The sequence below is a fragment of the Pleurodeles waltl genome, chromosome 9 (assembly GCF_031143425.1).
Source record: "Pleurodeles waltl isolate 20211129_DDA chromosome 9, aPleWal1.hap1.20221129, whole genome shotgun sequence".
In the NCBI taxonomy this organism is placed as follows: Eukaryota; Metazoa; Chordata; class Amphibia; order Caudata; family Salamandridae; genus Pleurodeles; species Pleurodeles waltl.
This window is the reverse complement of record NC_090448.1, coordinates 65,363,678-65,382,618: the sequence shown is the minus strand read 5'-3', so window position 1 is coordinate 65,382,618 and position 18,941 is coordinate 65,363,678. Positions and strand designations below refer to the sequence as shown.

At 43.0% G+C, this 18,941-nt stretch overlaps 1 protein-coding gene across 2 annotated transcripts in view; it reads left to right on the top strand.

The window, feature by feature from the left end:
• The window catches only part of RBSN (rabenosyn, RAB effector), a 307,004-nt gene that overhangs the window by 121,560 nt on the left and 166,503 nt on the right, over positions 1-18,941 (top strand). For both annotated transcript variants that reach the window (XM_069206303.1, XM_069206304.1), the window contains one exon: positions 3,269-3,369. In XM_069206303.1, the coding sequence (XP_069062404.1) occupies positions 3,269-3,369 (101 nt within the window). The remainder of the gene's footprint in view (positions 1-3,268; positions 3,370-18,941) is intronic.

Sequence of the window (18,941 nt, the reverse complement as noted above, 5' to 3'; positions counted from 1 at the left end):
CCTAATATCAGTTGCTTTTTTTTAATATTTCCCCTTTTCACATCAAAGCTGTGAAGAGATTTATTTTGCAGAGGGAGATTTAGGTAATAAGGTGGGAGGAAAAATGCTATTATGTGCATGCAAATCAGAGATGACTTTAGAGAGGAAGGTCATACGTCTTTTAAAGCAGCTTTGCTCTTATGCAATATTGAACAAAGCATGTTGAAGCATGAGGCCTAGATTTCATGAACCTTGTGCTTTGAGATAATTTCCATAAGGAAAGCAACTCTCTAGGATAGATCCTCGAAACAGGGGCTTTTTGTTCGTGCTTAAAAGGCATGCTGTTCAGCTATAGGAGGGCAATGAGCATCTTCATTTGTGTGGGGGGAAATAGGCAGGAGAAAACACCTTTCCAAGATATGCCAATGGTCCGTGTCGCCATACTTCCTGCAGGAGTGCCCCATAGATGTTGACTACCAGTATTCGACCATCAGCTAATGTTAACAGCAAAGCTGCGTTTGGATAGTTTCTGGGGCATCAGGGAATGTTTACCAGATTTCCCTGGCCTTCCTCGATATGTGCACTTTCAGTAGGAATTGACCTGAATTAATGCCAAAGAAGTCTTGTGCTTCATTGAACGTTATTCATTTACTGTTTGGGTAAAGGTTACCCAAGACCTCGCATCCCTTCTTCCTTCTATTTCGTCACATTCATTTCTTGCATAAACAATATGAATGGATGAATATTCCACAGAGGCATCTGAACTGCGAATGATGAATACCTCATTTCTTTTACCACCTTGCCCAGTTTTGGGCCATGTTTAATTACTTATGGGATGTTGTCCTGAACACATTGCCCCATCATTAATAATTCCAGTAGCGGCAATTTTTTCATATGTTGCCGATAGGAGGTGCTTCTTCCAGTGTCTTCACCTAGCCATGGTACTGTATCCTTTAGTTGAAATGCTGTGTAATAGAGCACCATGTCTAGGAGCTCCAACACACATTTCCCCCATGGCAGTTTCAAAATACTCAAAATAACTCTTATTGCATCTCCCAGACAACACCAGTGACACCAGCAGTTGATTTAGTTATTTAAAGATACTTATTGCACATATGGACCCCCCAGCAAAACATACAGTCTGCGAGGCAGGAGCCCCAGTTTTGCAAGCAAAACACAGCCCATGCCAAACAATGGGAGACTGTTTAGAAATTTACCGAAATGCTTCAACCGCACTTTATGCACATTCATCATGCCCTTTGCTCCATCATCCTGCATTCCTTTAGTGTTCCTGTGTTTAGTGTCATTGTAGGGTAAGCTGAAACATACAAAGCTATAAATCATACGAAAGACTCGATCTGCTGAACATTTTCAACAATATTTCCACAGCATAGACTAATACTATTGTATTGCGAGCCATTTCTCTTGAAAGCTGACTGCTGAAGAGGTGATTTTTCTGTTCTAGGGAAGCTGTTGATTTGTCAGAGTTGATGTTAAAGCCTGTATACTTTGTATGATTGTGGATGCTGTCTGGAAATCTTTCTGTACTTTCTTGTTAGCTCCCCTTAATCTGCCAATAATTTAGGTAAAGTTAAGCAAAAATATTTTTTCTTCTGGGATGAGCTAATGCTAGGGATTAAAAGGGGCTGCTAGCAGATCTGATGTAAAGTGGAAGCACTTTGATTTCTAAATTTATTTTTAACTGTGAATCCTCAGTTCCACATCTCGAAATATAAATTATGCAAGCTTATGGCTCGTATCTGTACTCACCCTGCTTGGGTTGCAGGAACATTTTATGTAGCGACAGCATCTTGCACCTCCCTTTGTATAGCTATATGTTTGTTTTTGTTAAAATAAAAAATGGGTCACTACATTTTTTTCAGCCCACTTTTTCATATAAGAATGTAGCTCTAATAAATGCCTTGGATCTTGTAAAAAGTTGGTGCTAATACAACTGTCTCCTTGTTCTGTCTGTTGTTGGCAGAGTTGGAATTTGTATGTCCAATGGAATGGTGGTGATTTTTGGGGCTGCTGCATTGAACTTGAATTGTATGTTCAGTTTTGCTGCTTACCTCTTGAAAAGCTAGAATGTCATTGATATGTGCTATGCTCATGGAAATACTGTGGGACATGTCACTGAGTAAAGACAACAATATCTTTCTTGTGGTACCCCTTTTTGGTCTCCATAGTCTTCTTGGAATCTGTACTGGTGGTGCATGTAAGTAATGTACAGGTTCTTGGAACCAGGAGCAGGCCCTCTCTAGGCTGTTGGTGGTTTGGTATTGTGATCCAGGATGGTGTTAGACAGTGTTTCCCAAACTCTGGGTTCATAACCCACTAGTGTGTTGCAAGCCGATTTTTGGTGGATCTCAAAAACCCAAGCAATAAATAAATACGCTTGTAAATTCTGTGACTTTCTCGTCAGGTTTGCTGCTCTTTAAAGACAGAGGTCAAATGTCAGGCTACATCTTTTAAGAGATTGCTACATGGGAATTTTTAACATGGGGATTGGTGTTTACAAAGTCATCTCACTGTGCAGTCAGAGAAAGTAAAGTAAATTGTGTGACATGTTTGTCATTCAGAGACTGTGAGAGAAAAGGCTGTAGGATGTCCTTTTTTGTAACACACAGCAAAACGTAAATACATGTGAATTAATTTTACACATTCAGCAGTTAGGAAAGTAAAAATGAAGCACATTTTTGTATTTATGAAGTGAGTTGGAAACAAAGATTTTAATAGGATCAAAACAAATCAAGACGCTAGTTGATGCACAAATGCTAAATATTCAATGAAAGCCAATTTCCACACAATTTATCGTGTGTGCAAAATAGTTTAATCAGTAAAACAGTAAGTCTGTGCAGATTTAGAGACCATTTCAATGAAAACTGTGCAGTCTGTAAATGACTGTGCACTACCACACCATATTTTAGTAACATTAAAAAATTGCACACCTCATGCCCATTACAACTAGCTAGGTGGGTCGTGAACATTTGTCATTTAAAAAATTGGTTCATGGTTCTAAAAAGTTCGGGAATCACTGGCGTAGAAATTAACTTGGTGATTTTGTTTTTTAACAGAAAGCGTGGGATACATTTTTTGTAAAACTTTTTTTTAAGTCCAATGGATTTCTGTACCATTCATGATCCATAAGACGTCAAAATAAATTGTACCCGCATATAGGCAAAAACAGTTTGAATAGGAATATGAATCATTGGGACTTGTCTTAAGTTATCTTGGGCCTACTAATAAACATAACTTTGTCTTAGTCCTTTGTTCTTATTATTTTCAGGTGCTACTAAGAGTCATCTTGCTGACTTCAAAAAGCATCGAGCTGCCAGAATCGATCACTATGTTGTGGAAGTGAATAAATTAATCATCAGGTTAGAAAAGGTAAATGTGTTGTATTTGGGCAATTGGTATTTTTGTAGTTCGGAATATGTGTACCAGATCGCACTCCCCGTACCATTCCTCTGACCTTCTCCCAATTAAGTTATCTGTATGGTGAGAACCGTTTTGTAAGGCTGGTTTCCTGCTATATTTTAATTAACATGAGCAGTAGTGGGTTTTAGGTATTTGTTTCTATGGAAACCTGTTGTATTTATTGTACTGCAGCTCTCTTTTGTCACATCACACACCAATGGCACTGCCAATGGTCACTGCTACCTCTGCTTCTGATGTGCCAGTATGCTACCTTCTGTTTCCCTCACCCCCTCTCTGAGTACTGCTGAAAATATCTCCTTCCTGCCTAGTTACTGACTGCTTTTGTATCTGTTTGCACTTAGCAGTTCCATACACATACTGTGATCTATTATCTGATGCTTGAATCCAATCTCTTCTGCAGCCTAGTAACTCAGCAGGTTTATGACTTATATATTCACCAAAATTCCCTGGAGCATGGTATAGTCCAGTTTGTTAGATGTGTGAGAATGTGCTGATTAGTAGTTGTTTTTTTATTTACATTTGGTAGCACTGGCAGGGGTAGTTGGTGTAGTTTAAGCAGCAGTGATGCCCTAAGAAACGCCTTGGGCCCTGGCACCTTTTTTCATAAATTAAACAGTGGGTAATTCTACCCTGATTTCTTCCCTCCCGCCTTCAACACTTTCACTCTTCAAAATGCACTGAGTGAATGTAGCCAGCCTACATTAATTCGTTCATTCATGCACTCCATTCATTATGACTTTCAGTTAAGGAACTTGTGGCCTACCAAAAAAGCTTCACATAACAAAACAATCCAACTATACATGATGACCTTGGTTTGTCCAGTATCTCCCCAGGTTGTCCAGAATCCCCTAGAAACGTATCTAAAAAATGCTGCTGTTCTTCTTTTAAACATTGTATTACTTTTTTCTTTGATGTTTTGATGTTTTCTTCTATCTGATAGAGACATCTAGCCACAGAGTCCTTACTTTAGAATCTTCCCAGGCGCTAGCCTGGATCCAAAACCTTTTCCATAGTACAACTGCGCGTTGTTGGAGGCGCGCCGCGCAACTCTGTAACGTCGTTGTCCACTGGATATGACATCAGCGGAGTCTATATAACTCCCTCGCTGACACACTGACATAATTTCCTTCTTTTCCGCGCTTGCAACGCGGATCCGGCAACGGCTGGTCAGGCAATTTTAAAGCCTACTTCGATGTTTTCATCATACTGAACAGTGTGCTTTCTGTGTCTTTGGGGTTTAAACTCTGTGGGTCCTGTGGACGCCAAATGTCAGATATGGACTCCCATTCGGTTTGCATGTAGTGCCTGGGCGAGCACCATGATGCCGACGAGTGTGGCTTCTGTCAGCAACTTCGGATGAAAGCTCTACGAGAGCGTCTGATGAAGACTCTAGCGGCGTGGATGTCAGAGTCATCTTGGTCTTCCCATCGAATTCGGTCTCCTTCTCGGACTGACATCCATTCACGAGGCCATTAGAGGAGTCGTTCTCATGTATGCCATTCTCCATTGACGTCCAAAGGTAAGTCTTGCAAGCGGTCGAAGTCATGAAAGTTGCAGACTTCCCCGTATACAACCTCCTGTCATTCCTTGGTTGAGGAGGCGAGGTCGAAGTCTGCCCCACGTCTCCTCCCTTTCCAGGAGACAGGGTGACCCTAGACCAGATGTGTGAATATTATGCTTCCTTTAGTGCTATGTTTGGTCAATCGCTTCCCTCTGGAACACCTGTGAGTCAAAAGGAGGTGCGAAGTGCCTTAACTGTATGCACACTGACGGGTTTGCTCATGGCTTCGGTTAGGCCGCCAGTGTCCGATTACCCGACTCTGCTGGCGGCGCCCTCACCATGCGCTGATAATTACCCTACAAATTATGTCACTCATAACATCTTTGATAACATCATTGGTAATTTCAATGTAATATTTGCAGTAAAAGTTTTTACGAAAAAACTGTGCATGTTGGGGGGCACAAGTTATAGTTGCCTTAGGGCAGAGTTATAGTTACTTGAGATAACTCTAACTATAACTGGTGAATTTTTATGGGTTTGCACATTTAAAATGTGAGCCTAACTATAAGGTCCCTGTGAGCTTTGTTTTTTTAAGTGTATGTATGTGTATGTGTGTGTGTGTATATATATATATATATATATATATATATATATATATATATATATATATATATATATATATATATGTTCGATGGCATGTGTAGCTGCAGATACACATGCTGTGCACATCCCGCAATCTGGTGTTGGGCTCGGAGTGTTACAAGTTGTTTTTCTTCAAAGAAGTCTTTTTTCGAGTCACAAGACCGAGGGACTCCTCCCATTTCGACTCCATTGCGCATGGGCGTCGACTCCATCTTAGATTGTTTTTTTTCCGCCATCGGGTTCGGACGTGTTCCTTTTCGCTCCGTGTTTCGGGTCGGAAAGTTAGTTAGAATCTCGGAAAAATCGTCGGTATTGTTTGTGTTCGGTATTGGGTTAGTTACAACAAATCGACACCGAATTAAGAAGAGCTCCGGTGGCCCTTCGGGTTTTTTTTCCATCCCTGTCGGGGCCTGGTCGGCCCGGCCACGTGTCTCTTCAAGGCTGATGGAACGGACCCCATTCCGCTTCTGTCCAAAATGCCATAACAAGTATCCATATACAGATCAACATCTGGCCTGTAACTTGTGTTTGTCACCAGAACACAAGGAGGATACTTGTGAGGCCTGTCGAGCGTTTCGATCCAGGAAGACACTCAGGGACCGAAGAGCAAGAAGACTGCAAATGGCGTTGGCGCCGACAGGACAAGAGCGTTTCGAGGAGGAGGAAGAAACATTCTCCACCCAGGAGTCGGACTCTGAGGAGATCGATCCCGAGGAAACGCCGAAAACCGTGAGTAAGACGTCGAAACCAAGAACTCACGAGAAAAGCGCTAAAGCCCAGGGGACGCCAACAGGCCATGGCTTAACCCGAAAAGTAGGTGACCGTTCATCAGCACCGAAAAAGGGCGAGCTGGTGTCGAAGTCATCCGACTCTGGTCGAGATACCGGCACACAGCAATCTCGGGCCCGAGATAGTGGCTCAGAGAAGATTCGGCACCGAGACAGCGGCACCGAAACGGGTCGGCACCGAGAGAGCACGATGCCGAAAGTAAAAAAGGTTTCGTCGGAGCCGAAAAAAGCAGCCGAAAAGGTTTCGGTACTGAAATATCCGGCCTCGGAACCGAAAACAAGTTCCTACACTGAGGAACAAGGATTGTCCACACAAATGAAGACACATAGATTTGGACAGGAATTACAGGCAATAGAGCCAGATCACACACAAAGACGGCTCTTTATTCAAAAAGATACAGGGAAGATCAGCACTCTTCCTCCAGTCAAAATGAAACGCAAGCTTGCCTTCCAAGTTTGGTCAAACAGCCACACGCAAAGGTGGCTAAACAAGTAACACCGCCACCATCCCCACATCACTCTCCGCAACCATCACCGGTAGCCACTCCACCAATGATGCAATCCCCAACTCATACAGGAATGAGTCAAGATGACCCTGACGCATGGGACCTTTATGACGCACCAGTGTCAGATAATAGTCCAGAATGCTATCCAGCTAAACCATCGCCACCAGAGGATAGTACAGGCTACGCACAGGTGGTGTCAAGAGCAGCGGCATTTCATAATGTCAGCCTTCATTCAGAGCCCATTGAAGACGAATTTCTTTTTAATACATTGTCGTCCACACACAGCCAATATCAGAGTCTTCCTATGCTACCCGGAATGCTAAAACACTCCAAACAAGTGTTTGAGGAGCCTGTTAAAGGGAGAGCCATTACTCCAAGAGTAGATAAAAAATATAAACCGCCACCAACAGACCCAGTGTACATTATACAACAGCTAACACCAGACTCTGTTGTAGTGGGAGCAGCGCGCAAAAGAGCCAACTCTCATACTTCAGGAGATGCACCACCTCCAGATAAAGAAAGTCGAAAATTCGATGCTGCAGGCAAAAGGGTGGCGGCACAGGCAGCAAACCAGTGGCGTATTGCAAATTCGCAAGCTTTGCTAGCCAGATATGATAGGGCCCATTGGGATGAGATGCAACACCTTATTGAACATTTACCCAAGGAGTTCCAAAAAGAGCGCAGCAAGTAGTAGAAGAAGGACAGGGTATCTCCAATAATCAGATACGGTCAGCAATGGATGCTGCAGACACAGCTGCTAGAACTGTCAACACAGCAGTAACAATAAGGAGACATGCATGGCTGCGTACATCAGGATTTAAACCAGAGATACAGCAAGCTGTGCTGAATATGCCATTCAACGGACAGCAGTTGTTTGGGCCGGAGGTGGACACTGCGATCGAAAAACTTAAGAAAGACACTGACACGCCCAAAGCCATGGGCGCACTCTACTCTCCACAGAGCAGAGGCACATTTCGAAAGACACAATTTCGAGGGGGGTTTCGAGGGCAAACCACAGAAGCCACAACCTCACAAACAAAGCCCACTTACCAGAGCCAGTATCAGCGGGGAGGTTTTCGGGGACAATATAGAGGGGGACAATTTCAAAGGAATAGAGGAAAGTTCCAAAGTCCCAAAACTCCTCCAAACAAGCAGTGACTTCAAAGTCACAAATCCCCAACACATAACACCTGTTGGGGGGAGACTAACCAAGTTTTACAAACATTGGGAGGAAATAACAACAGACACTTGGGTCTTAGCAATTATCCAGCATGGTTATTGCATAGAAGTTCTCAAATTCCCTCCAAACATCCCAGCGAAAATACACAATATGTCAAAACAACATATAGATCTTCTAGGACTAGAAGTTCAGGCATTGCTACAAAAAGAAGCAATAGAGTTAGTACCAAAACAACAAATAAACACAGGAGTTTACTCCCTGTACTTTCTGATACCCAAAAAAGACAAGAGTCTGAGACCTATACTAGATCTCAGAACATTAAATACCTACATCAAATCGGATCACTTTCACATGGTTACATTACAAGACGTAATCCCACTGCTCAAACAACAAGACTACATGACAACACTAGAACTAAAGGATGCATATTTCCATATACCAATACATCCTTCACACAGAAAGTACCTAAGGTTTGTATTCCAAGGGATACATTACCAATTCAAAGTGTTGCCATTCGGAATAACAACTGCACCAAGAGTTTTTACAAAATGCTTAGCAGTAGTAGCTGCACATATCAGAAGGCAGCAAATACATGTGTTCCCGTACCTAGACGATTGGTTAATCAAAACCAACACGCTATGTCATAGAAATCCTCCACAAACTAGGTTTCTCAATCAACTACACAAAGTCACACCTTCTGCTGTGTCAAACACAGCAATACTTAGGAGCAACAATCAACACAGCAAAAGGGATTGCCACTCCAAGTCCACAAAGAGTTCACACATTTCACAATGTGATACAGACCATGTATCCAAATCAAAAGATACAAGTCAAACTGGTGATGAAACTACTAGGCATGATGTCTTCATGCATAGCCATTGTCCCAAACGCAAGGTTGCACATGCGGCCCTTACAACAGTGCCTAGCATCACAATGGTCACAAGCACAGGGTCAGCTTCTAGATCTGGTGTTGATAGACCGCCAAACATACATCTCGCTTCAATGGTGGAACAGTATAAATTTAAACCAAGGGCGGCCTTTCCAAGACCCAGTGCCACAATACGTAATAACAACAGATGCTTCCATGATAGGGTGGGGAGCACACCTCAATCAACACAGCATCCAAGGACAATGGGACATACAGCAAAAACAGTTTCACATAAATCACTTAGAACTGTTAGCGGTATTTCTAGCGCTCAAAGCATTTCAACCCATAATAAGCCACAAACACATTCTTGTCAAAACAGACAACATGACAACAATGTATTACCTAAACAAACAGGGAGGCACACACTCGACACAGTTGTGTCTCCTAACACAGAAAATATGGCATTGGGCGATTCACAACCACATTCGCCTAATAGCACAATTTATTCCAGGAATTCAGAACCAGTTAGCAGACAATCTCTCTCTGGATCACCAACAGATCCACAAATGGGAGATTCACCCCCAAATACTAAACACTTACTTTCAAATGTGGGGAACACCACAAATAGATCTATTTGCAACAAAGGAAAACTCACAAAATGCCAAAACTTCGCATCCAGGTACCCACAAGATCAGTCTCAGGGCAATGCGTTATGGAGGAGCTGGTCAGGGATATTTGCTTACGCTTTTCCCCCTCTCCCACTCCTTCCATATCTAGTAAACAAATTGAGTCAAAACAAACTCAAACTCATACTAATAGCACCGACATGGGCAAGACAACCTTGGTACACAACACTACTAGACCTCTCAGTAGTACCTCAAGTCAAACTACCAAACAGACCAGATCTGTTAACACAACACAAACAACAGATCAGACACCCAAATCCAGCATCGCTGAATCTAGCAATTTGGCTCCTGAAATCCTAGAATTCGGACACTTAGACCTCACACAAGAATGTATGGAGGTCATAAGACAAGCTAGGAAACCTACCACTAGACACTGCTATGCAAATAAGTGGAAAAGATTTGTTTATTACTGCCATAATAATCAAATTCAACCCTTACACGCATCTGCCAAAGATATAGTAGGATACTTACTACAATTGCAAAAGTCAAAGCTAGCTTTCTCTTCAATAAAGATACATCTGACCGCAATTTCAGCCTACCTGCAAATTACGCACTCAACTTCATTATTTAGGATACCAGTCATAAAAGCATTTATGGAAGGCCTAAAGGGAATTATACCACCACGAACACCACCAGTTCCTTCATGGAACCTCAACATTGTCTTAACACGACTCATGGGTCCACCTTTTGAGCCCATGCACTCTTGTGAAATGCAATACTTAACATGGAAAGTTGCATTTTTGATTGCCATCACATCTCTAAGAAGAGTCAGTGAAATTCAAGCATTTACCATACAAGAACCATTTATTCAAATACACAAGCATAAAGTGGTGCTACGGACAAATCCAAAATTTTTACCAAAAGTGATCTCAATGTTCCACTTGAATCAAACGGTAGAATTACCAGTGTTCTTCCCACAGCCAGATTCTGTAGCTGAAAGAGCGCTGCATACATTAGACATCAAAAAAGCACTAATGTACTACATTGACAGAACAAAACTAATTCAAAAAACAAAACAACTATTTATTGCTTTCCAAAAACCTCATACAGGGAATCCAATTTCTAAACAAGGCATTGCTAGATGGATAGTTAAGTGTATTCAAACCTGCTATCTTAAAGCAAAGAGAGAGCTGCCTATTACACCAAAGGCACACTCAACCAGAAAAAAAGGTGCTACCATGGCCTTTCTAGGAAATATTCCAATGAACGAAATATGTAAGGCAGCAACATGGTCTACGCCTCATACATTTACCAAACACTACTGTGTAGATGTGTTAACGGCACAACAAGCCACAGTAGGTCAAGCTGCACTACGAACATTATTTCAAACAACTTCAACTCCTACAGGCTGAACCACCGCTTTTGGGGAGATAACTGCTTACTAGTCTATGCACAGCATGTGTATCTGCAGCTACACATGCCATCGAACGGAAAATGTCACTTACCCAGTGTACATCTGTTCGTGGCATTAGTCGCTGCAGATTCACATGCGCCCACCCGCCTCCCCGGGAGCCTGTAGCCGTTTAGAAGTTGATCTTGAACATTTGTAAATTTGTAAATATATTACTTTAAACTTCATTATGTACATACGTATTCACTCCATTGCATGGGCACTATTACTAGCATACACAACTCCTACCTCACCCTCTGCGGGGAAAACAATCTAAGATGGAATCGACGCCCATGCGCAATGGAGTCGAAATGGGAGGAGTCCCTCGGTCTCGTGACTCGAAAAAAGACTTCTTCGAAGAAAAATAACTTGTAACACTCCGAGCCCAACACCAGATGGCGGGATGTGCACAGCATGTGAATCTGCAGCGACTAATGCCACGAACAGATGTACACTGGGTAAGTGACATTTTCCATATATATATATATATATATATATATATATATATATATATATATATATATATATATATATATATATATATATATATATATGTATATATACATTCACTGAAAAAATCAAAGGTTAAAGGGATTTTATAGTTGGGTTCTGAATTTACTCGTGCAAAACCAGAGAAACTCAGCAGTTATAGTTAGTTATCTCCAGTAACTATAACTTGTGCCCTAAGGTAACTATAACTCTCTCCCCTTAATTTGACTGCTAATGCTTCATTTATATGTTTAATACTGTTATAGGAGTTATTATGGGTGCTGTAATTTCTGAGGTAATTAGCAGTGCATTACGAGGGTGCGAGTTATAGTTACTTGAATAACTGCTGAACTTCTCTTGTTTTGTATGAGTAAATTCAGAACCTAACTATATGTCCCTGTAACCCTTTTTTTTTTTTTTTTCCAATGAATTTTGAGTGGTTTTTATAATGTAAAGTGATATTCATTACTATACGTTAATCCAACCACCAACATGCACGGCTATTGGCCGTGCGTGGCGGTGGTTGGCCACAAAGCCTGCAGCCAGGCCCTGCAACCATCCCCTAGAACCCCCCAATCCTGCGCTGCGCACAGCCGAATCCCGCCGCAAGCCAATCTCAGCCCTAGGGACCGCATCCCCTCGAGCCCAGCCTGAATATTTACATTTTTTGGGTGGCCAGAGATATACAAATTTCTCAAACTACTGAACAGATTTACACCAAATAAGCTAAAGCATCTTGTTAAGGGAGCAAGTAGCTCTGTTAGTTCGACTCTAACACCGATGGGTCATAATAACATGGATACTGTTTTTTTCCCATGTTTTTGATTGTTTCTGCCTCTTATCAGTGGTACCTTACGGGAATCTTACATTGTGAGTTATTTTAGGGATTCCCTACATTCTTATAAATACTTGTCTTTTTGCATTGTTCTAGACCATTTTTGTTCTCAGAACATATTTTGTTTGTGGTGTCAATCATGGGTGACGCTTTATCCATGTTCTTAACATTTTTGTAACTTTTTATTGCTGTGCTGTTTTACACAGTTATTTACTAATTAGGATGATTTTCCTCATAGGTTTTCTTATGAGTGCATAGTCTAGTTCTCCTGTACTAGACCAGTTGTCTTCTAGATAGAAGACTTTCAGTGTTGTCTGGTCGCTTATAACACGCAGTTGACATACTGGCATGTAGAGCTTATTTCCATGCTGTCACGTTTTATGGTTCAATTTATCTGTGGTTACTTACACAGGTTTTGATGTTGTGGGGTATATTTTTATTCTCCTTAATTCTTCTGATTGTCCAGTCTTTTTCTCTTGTTCTAGACCGGTTTTGTGATACTTGGAGACTATTTTGATGGTCTCAGTTTAGTCCCTTGTCCGGGTTACTATTTTTGGGGTATCTGATTCTAAAGTAAGGAATATGTGGCTAGATGTCTCTAGCAGATGAACAAGTTATTTGCCTTTGGTAACGTTTTATCTGGTAGAGTCCGGATCTTTACGCAAATTCCTTAATGACCCTTTCCATCCTCCCTGCAAACTGAGTTCCTTATGGCCATCAGGACGTAGAATTTAGATTTTGGTGATAGTTTGACACAAAAGTGTCTTTTGTTCAAAGCACACTGTTTCAATAGGCAGTTTCTATGAATGGCTCTACGTTTTGTGCATGGAAAATAGTCACAGAAGAAACTGACGTCAGTGCGTTGGCATTAAATGGACTCCACTGATGTCATGTCCGGTGGACGACGTCGTTACGGATTTGCGTGATGCACCGACATACTATGGAAAAGTTTCCAGATCCAGTCTGGCGCCTGCGAAGATTCTAAAGTAAGGAATCTGCGGCCAGGTCCTGTCTCTACCAGATAAGGCATTACCGAAGGTAAGTAACTGGTTCGTTATGCCTAATTTATCTTCATTTTCAGATTTTATATTTCCTTTTGATAACAAAGACAGTCAGCATGCGTGACAGAGTGTTTAGGAGGGACCTATGCTTTGGAGGTTATAGTCTGTGTTCAGCAGTGGCATCATGCTATCTTTAGTTTAAGTGTTGCGCTGGGTCTAATATTAAATATGACAACTTGGAAAAAACATAAATGATTTTACCTTCAAAGACTTGGAAAGCCAGAAAGAGGAAATAAATGTCAAATGTTCGTATTTAGCCTGAGATGGAATTCTAGGTATTGAAATTTGACTGTTTTTCCCTACGCAGGTGGTCGCAGTAAAGTTAATATCGTGCATAAGAGTGTGGTGGGTAGTCCCTACGTTTTAAGCCATAAATCATAAGGAACTCTAATACAATTCACAATGTTGGGTTAAAACACAAGGCTCATAAATTCTGCTCTTGTAGCAATACATGTGGACACACTTTAATCTACAGTTGAAAAAATCATTTCAAACCCTTAGGTTCATTTTTCCATCCTGCCTTTCTGAATTTATGTGCCATGATCCATATGAGAAATTTAATGGAAATCTGATTTCAAGGGTTGATCAGAGTGTTCATAACAAGACAATTGGATAACCCTATCAATACAATTGATTAGATTTTTGTTGCTGCTTATTACCTAGAATTTGTATTTATAATGCTCTGCAGTTAATCACTTAATGGTATGGCAATAGATTAATAGTGGAGCAGCACAAAGGTAGAAACTGTCAAATAGAAATCAAACTAATATTTCAGGGCATTTCAAAACTTTAAAAAAATTTATTTTTTGATAGGGACTACCAGAACCGCAGATTCCTCACCATGTGAATTTTTCCAGTCACCAGACTGGATCTGTAAACTGGAAAACAATTCTTTCACATGTTAGTAGGTGGCATAGTGTAGCTCTGCATCAATTCCTTACCTCCTCGAATGTGATGTTGGCACCTCAAAATGTGTGCTACCTCTACCCGCTGACATCAATTCCTTTCTTTTCCACACCTTCCTACCCAGATCCGAAGCGAACAATGCTGTCTTTTGACAGACTTTTTTTTCCCCTCATGAAAATCTCGCAAATTTCTCAAGTGTGCAGATATGGGCCTTAAAGACAGCTTTCAAGCCATGTCGTGACTGTCACTGACAGATGTCAGTGATGGACATTCAGGACATTTGCCTCTGCACCTCACATTATGCTAAGTATTGTCCCTGCTGTGTGAATATGAATCGCACGGCTAACAGAGACCGCAAATCCAAGTTTACTAACGCCTAACTCCGTCAGAAGAAGAGATCCCGGTCGAGGTCATGCTCTCATATCAGAGGTTGCTTGTATGAGCATTCTAAATCGAAATTGTGGAGTTCAGACTTCAAAGGGATCCCACAAAAAGCACAAGAAGTCAAAACATGGGTCTCTTTCGCCCCACCAGTCATGCTGCGCCCTGGGTACCTCCAGGCTGCAGAGCCGTTTTGTGGAACAGACTCTGGACTTTTTCCGTTTCCCCTGAGCAGACTGCAACAGCAGGTGAACTCTGTCATCCTCAAGAGGCTTCGGAGACAATCCTTGGTACTCCACCACTTCCCTCTGGAGCACCTTCAGGCCCCAGGGATTTGAGGCAGTTGCCTGTCTGGATCACTTTCTCTGGTCAAATCCGAATGACAACCACACTCCACAACCTTCACCTGAGGTCAGCCCCTTTGTTGAGCACGGCACCACTGGCCTCAACCTTGGAGCAGTGTCCAGCTCTGCTGTTGGCATTGCACCAACACCACCGGCTTGAGCCTCAATACCAATACAGACAATACCAACGCCAGACCTAGATCTGATAGTTCTGTCTGATTCTGAAGCTCTGCCCCAATGCTCTTTACCACAGTAGTAGACAAAGTCTAATGGTGATTACTGGGGATGACTTAAGAGAAAGGAAACCTATTTGACGACCTTTAGGATACTATAGGTCTGGATACTTCACCGACATTGGGTATCCTCCTCAAACCTGTCATGGCTACAGAAGACTCACCCTCCATTGCCACAGTGATACGGAGGGTAGCAAACGTCCTAGATCTCAACTTACCCATTTAAGAAGTCAAAACAAATGACTTCACTGAGATTCTGAACCCAGCTCATTCCAATCAAGAATTTCTATTGTCTTTTAATGAGGCCCTCATTGATGTCTTGGTGGGAGCCTGGGCAAAACAAAGATCTTGTCCCCAGTGAATAGAGAAGTTGGCTCATGCCTGCTCCTGTGGACCCAGATTTCCTCCTTCAGCTCCCCAACCCAGAGAACTTAATGGTGCAGACGTCTACCAGCTGCCAGAACTACAATGCCTTCCCTGTGACCCTGCCTGAATCCAAATGAATAGGAAGGTTCTCTACCCAAATGTTTTCCAATTCCAGTCTTGCCCTTAGGTCTCTCAACACTTTATTCCTCCTGGGTAGGTGCTCGCACACATTGTGGGATAGGTTGGCAGACATTTTGCCAGCTGTCCCAGAAAACACCTGACTGACCTTACAGCGTCTTATTTCTGATGGCCAAGATGCGGCTAAGTGCAAAATAGATTCAGGCCTGGACACTCCTGACAAACTGATTACAACAGTTAGAACTAGCATTGTTTCCCCTACAACAGCACCCTTTCCAAAGCTTTGGTAGGGGTTTCCAGCAGAGGGAACAGCAACACATGCTTCTGCAGCAACATTCTGCCTTATGATTCAGATTTCCCATGCGTAGCAATGATAAAAGGTGGTCATTGTGCTTAAAAAGTATACAAATTACTATCCACAAATACATAAAAAATCAACCAGAAACTCTAGTAAAGGTGGGGATTGACCTTGAATTCTGCCTTCCATTGCTATCCACTTAGAAATCTGACCTGCCCTTACAACATTGAAAATTGTCAGGAACCTATTGGACCCTCATACAGCTCCACTAACTACGTCTTGGAGACACTGGTCTATATTAGAATTGTAAGGAGGAGATGTCATTTTCTACCAGCACGTCTTGCTAGGCTGCCCCAGGTTAGCTCGTTTTTGAACCAGGTGAAGAAGTACATTGTTGAGATTCTAAAGGACACTTTAGCTCCATATTATCTATCAATTGGACTTGGTCCATGTTCCTACAGGATTAGCTTTTAAAAACTAAATTATGACGACTTGTTTCTCCTAAGCCCCATGATAACCACAAATATGAAATCCATTTTAGCAGAATGGAAAAACAGCAAAATGCTTTCAGCTCATACTTAGTGGCCATAAATTAGAGAAGCTGACAACTTTATGATTGATCCCTTTGGTTAAAACCACAGCTCGAAATATTTGTGAAATAAATTAGCATGGTATCCTTCACTTACACGAACCACTGTGATACATGGTTCACCATACATTCCTTCAGCCCTTTTCATGCCTCCAGTGAGAATTACTGTCCATCTAATGATTGGCTTAATCTAAATATTGTATTCATAAATTGCCACACACATTCAGTGGCAAATACCTTCTACCCCTTTTCTGTCTCTCTTCCTTTCTTCCTAGGCCTCTCTCCAGACTTCTCTTATTTTGTCCAAGCTCCCACTCCTAGATGACTTCCCCTCCTGCACATGCTTCCTCACAATAATACTATGACTTTCTATGCCTGTACAGTACTAATGTCATACAATCTTTCTTTAAGTAAACAATGCAGACATAACTAACTTGCTACACTATATATGAATCCTCACTCAAATGATCTCTTTAAAGTTGGTCACGCTTTCTGCAACATAGTCATAGTCTATTTAGTACATTTTTTGTGTTTGGATATAGAGAATATGTCCTCCGACCCTTTGAGACCTATGGCTGTATGGTATGTGAAACTACACATAGTTAAGTCACCCCTCTAAAAGGCCTTACAGCCCTAAGGCAGGATGCACTATACCATAGGTGAGGGCATAGGTGCATGAGCACTATGCCCCTACAGTGTCTAAGCAAAAACTTAGACATTGTAAGTGCAGGGTAGCCATAAGAGTATATGGTCTGGGAGTCTGTCAAACAAGAACTCCACAGCACCATAATGGCTACACTGAAAACCGGGAAGTTTGGTATCAAACTTCTCAGCACAATAAATGCACACTGATGTCAGTGTACATTTTATTGTGAAATACACCCAGAGGGCATCTTAGAGATGCCCCCTGAAAACATACCCGACTTCCAGTGTGGGCTGACTAGTTTTACCAGCCTGCCACACACCAGACATGTTGCTTGCCACATGGGGAGAGTGCCTTTGTCAGGAACAAAGCCTGTACTGGGTGGAGATGCTTCTCACCTCCCCCTGCAGGAACTGTAACACCTGGCGGTGAGCCTCAAAGGTTCACCCCCTTTGTTACAGCGCAACAGGGCATCCTAGCTAGTGGAGATGCCCGCCCCCTCCGGCCACGGCCCCACTTTTGGCAGCAAGGCCGGAGGAGATAATGAGAAAAACATGGAGGAGTCACTGGCCAGTCAGGACAACCCCTAATGTGTCCTGAGCTGAGGTGACTCTGACTTTTAGAAATCCTCCATCTTGCAGATGGAGGATTCCCCCAATAGGAATAGGGATGTGCCCTCCTCCCCTCAGGGAGGAGGCACAAAGAGGGTGTAGCCACACTCAGGGCTAGTAGCCATTTGCTACTGCCCTCCCAGACCTAAACACACCCCTAAATTCAGTATTTAGGGGCACCCCAGAACCTAGGAAGATCTAAGACGAAGAAGGACTCCTGACCTGAAGCCCTGCAGAGAAGACGGAGACACCAACTGCTTTGGCCCCAGCCCTACCGGCCTGTCTCCCCACTTCAAGAAAAACTGCAACAGCGACGCGTTCCACAGGGTCCAGCGACCTCTGAAGCCTCAGAGGACTACCATGCATCTAAAAGGACCAAGAACTCCAGAGGACAGCGGCCCTGTTCCAAAAAAACTAAAACCTGCAACAAAGAAGCAACTTTTAAAGAACACACGTTTCCCGCCGAAAGCCTGAGACTTTCCACTCTGCACCAGACGCCCCCGGCTCGACCTTGGGAGAAACAGCAGTACAGGGAGGACTCCCCGGCGACTGCGAGCCAGTGAGTAGTCAGAGTTGACCCCCCCTGAGCCCCCACAGCGACGCCTGCAGATGGAATCCAGAGGCTCCCCCTGACCGCGACTGCCTGCTTCAAAGAACCCGACGCCTGGTAAAGACACTGCACCCGCAGCCCCCAGGACCTGAAGGATCCCACCTCCAGTGCAGGAGTGACCCCCAGGAGGCCCTCTCCCTAGCCCAGGTAGTGGCTACCCCGAGGAGCCCCCCCCCCCTTGCCTGCATCGCTGAAGAGACCCCTAGGTCTCCCATTGAAACCTATTGCAAACCCGACGCCTGTTTGCACACTGCACCCGGCCGCCCCTGTGCCGCTGAGGGTGTACTTTCTGTGCTAACTTGTGTCCCCCCCCCCCCCCCCCCCCGGTGCCCTACAAAACCCCCCTGGTCTGCCCTCCGAAGTCGCGGGTACTTACCTGGTGGCAGACTGGAACCGGGGCACCCCTATTTCCATTGAAGCCTATGCGTTTTGGGCACCACTTTGACCTCTGCACCT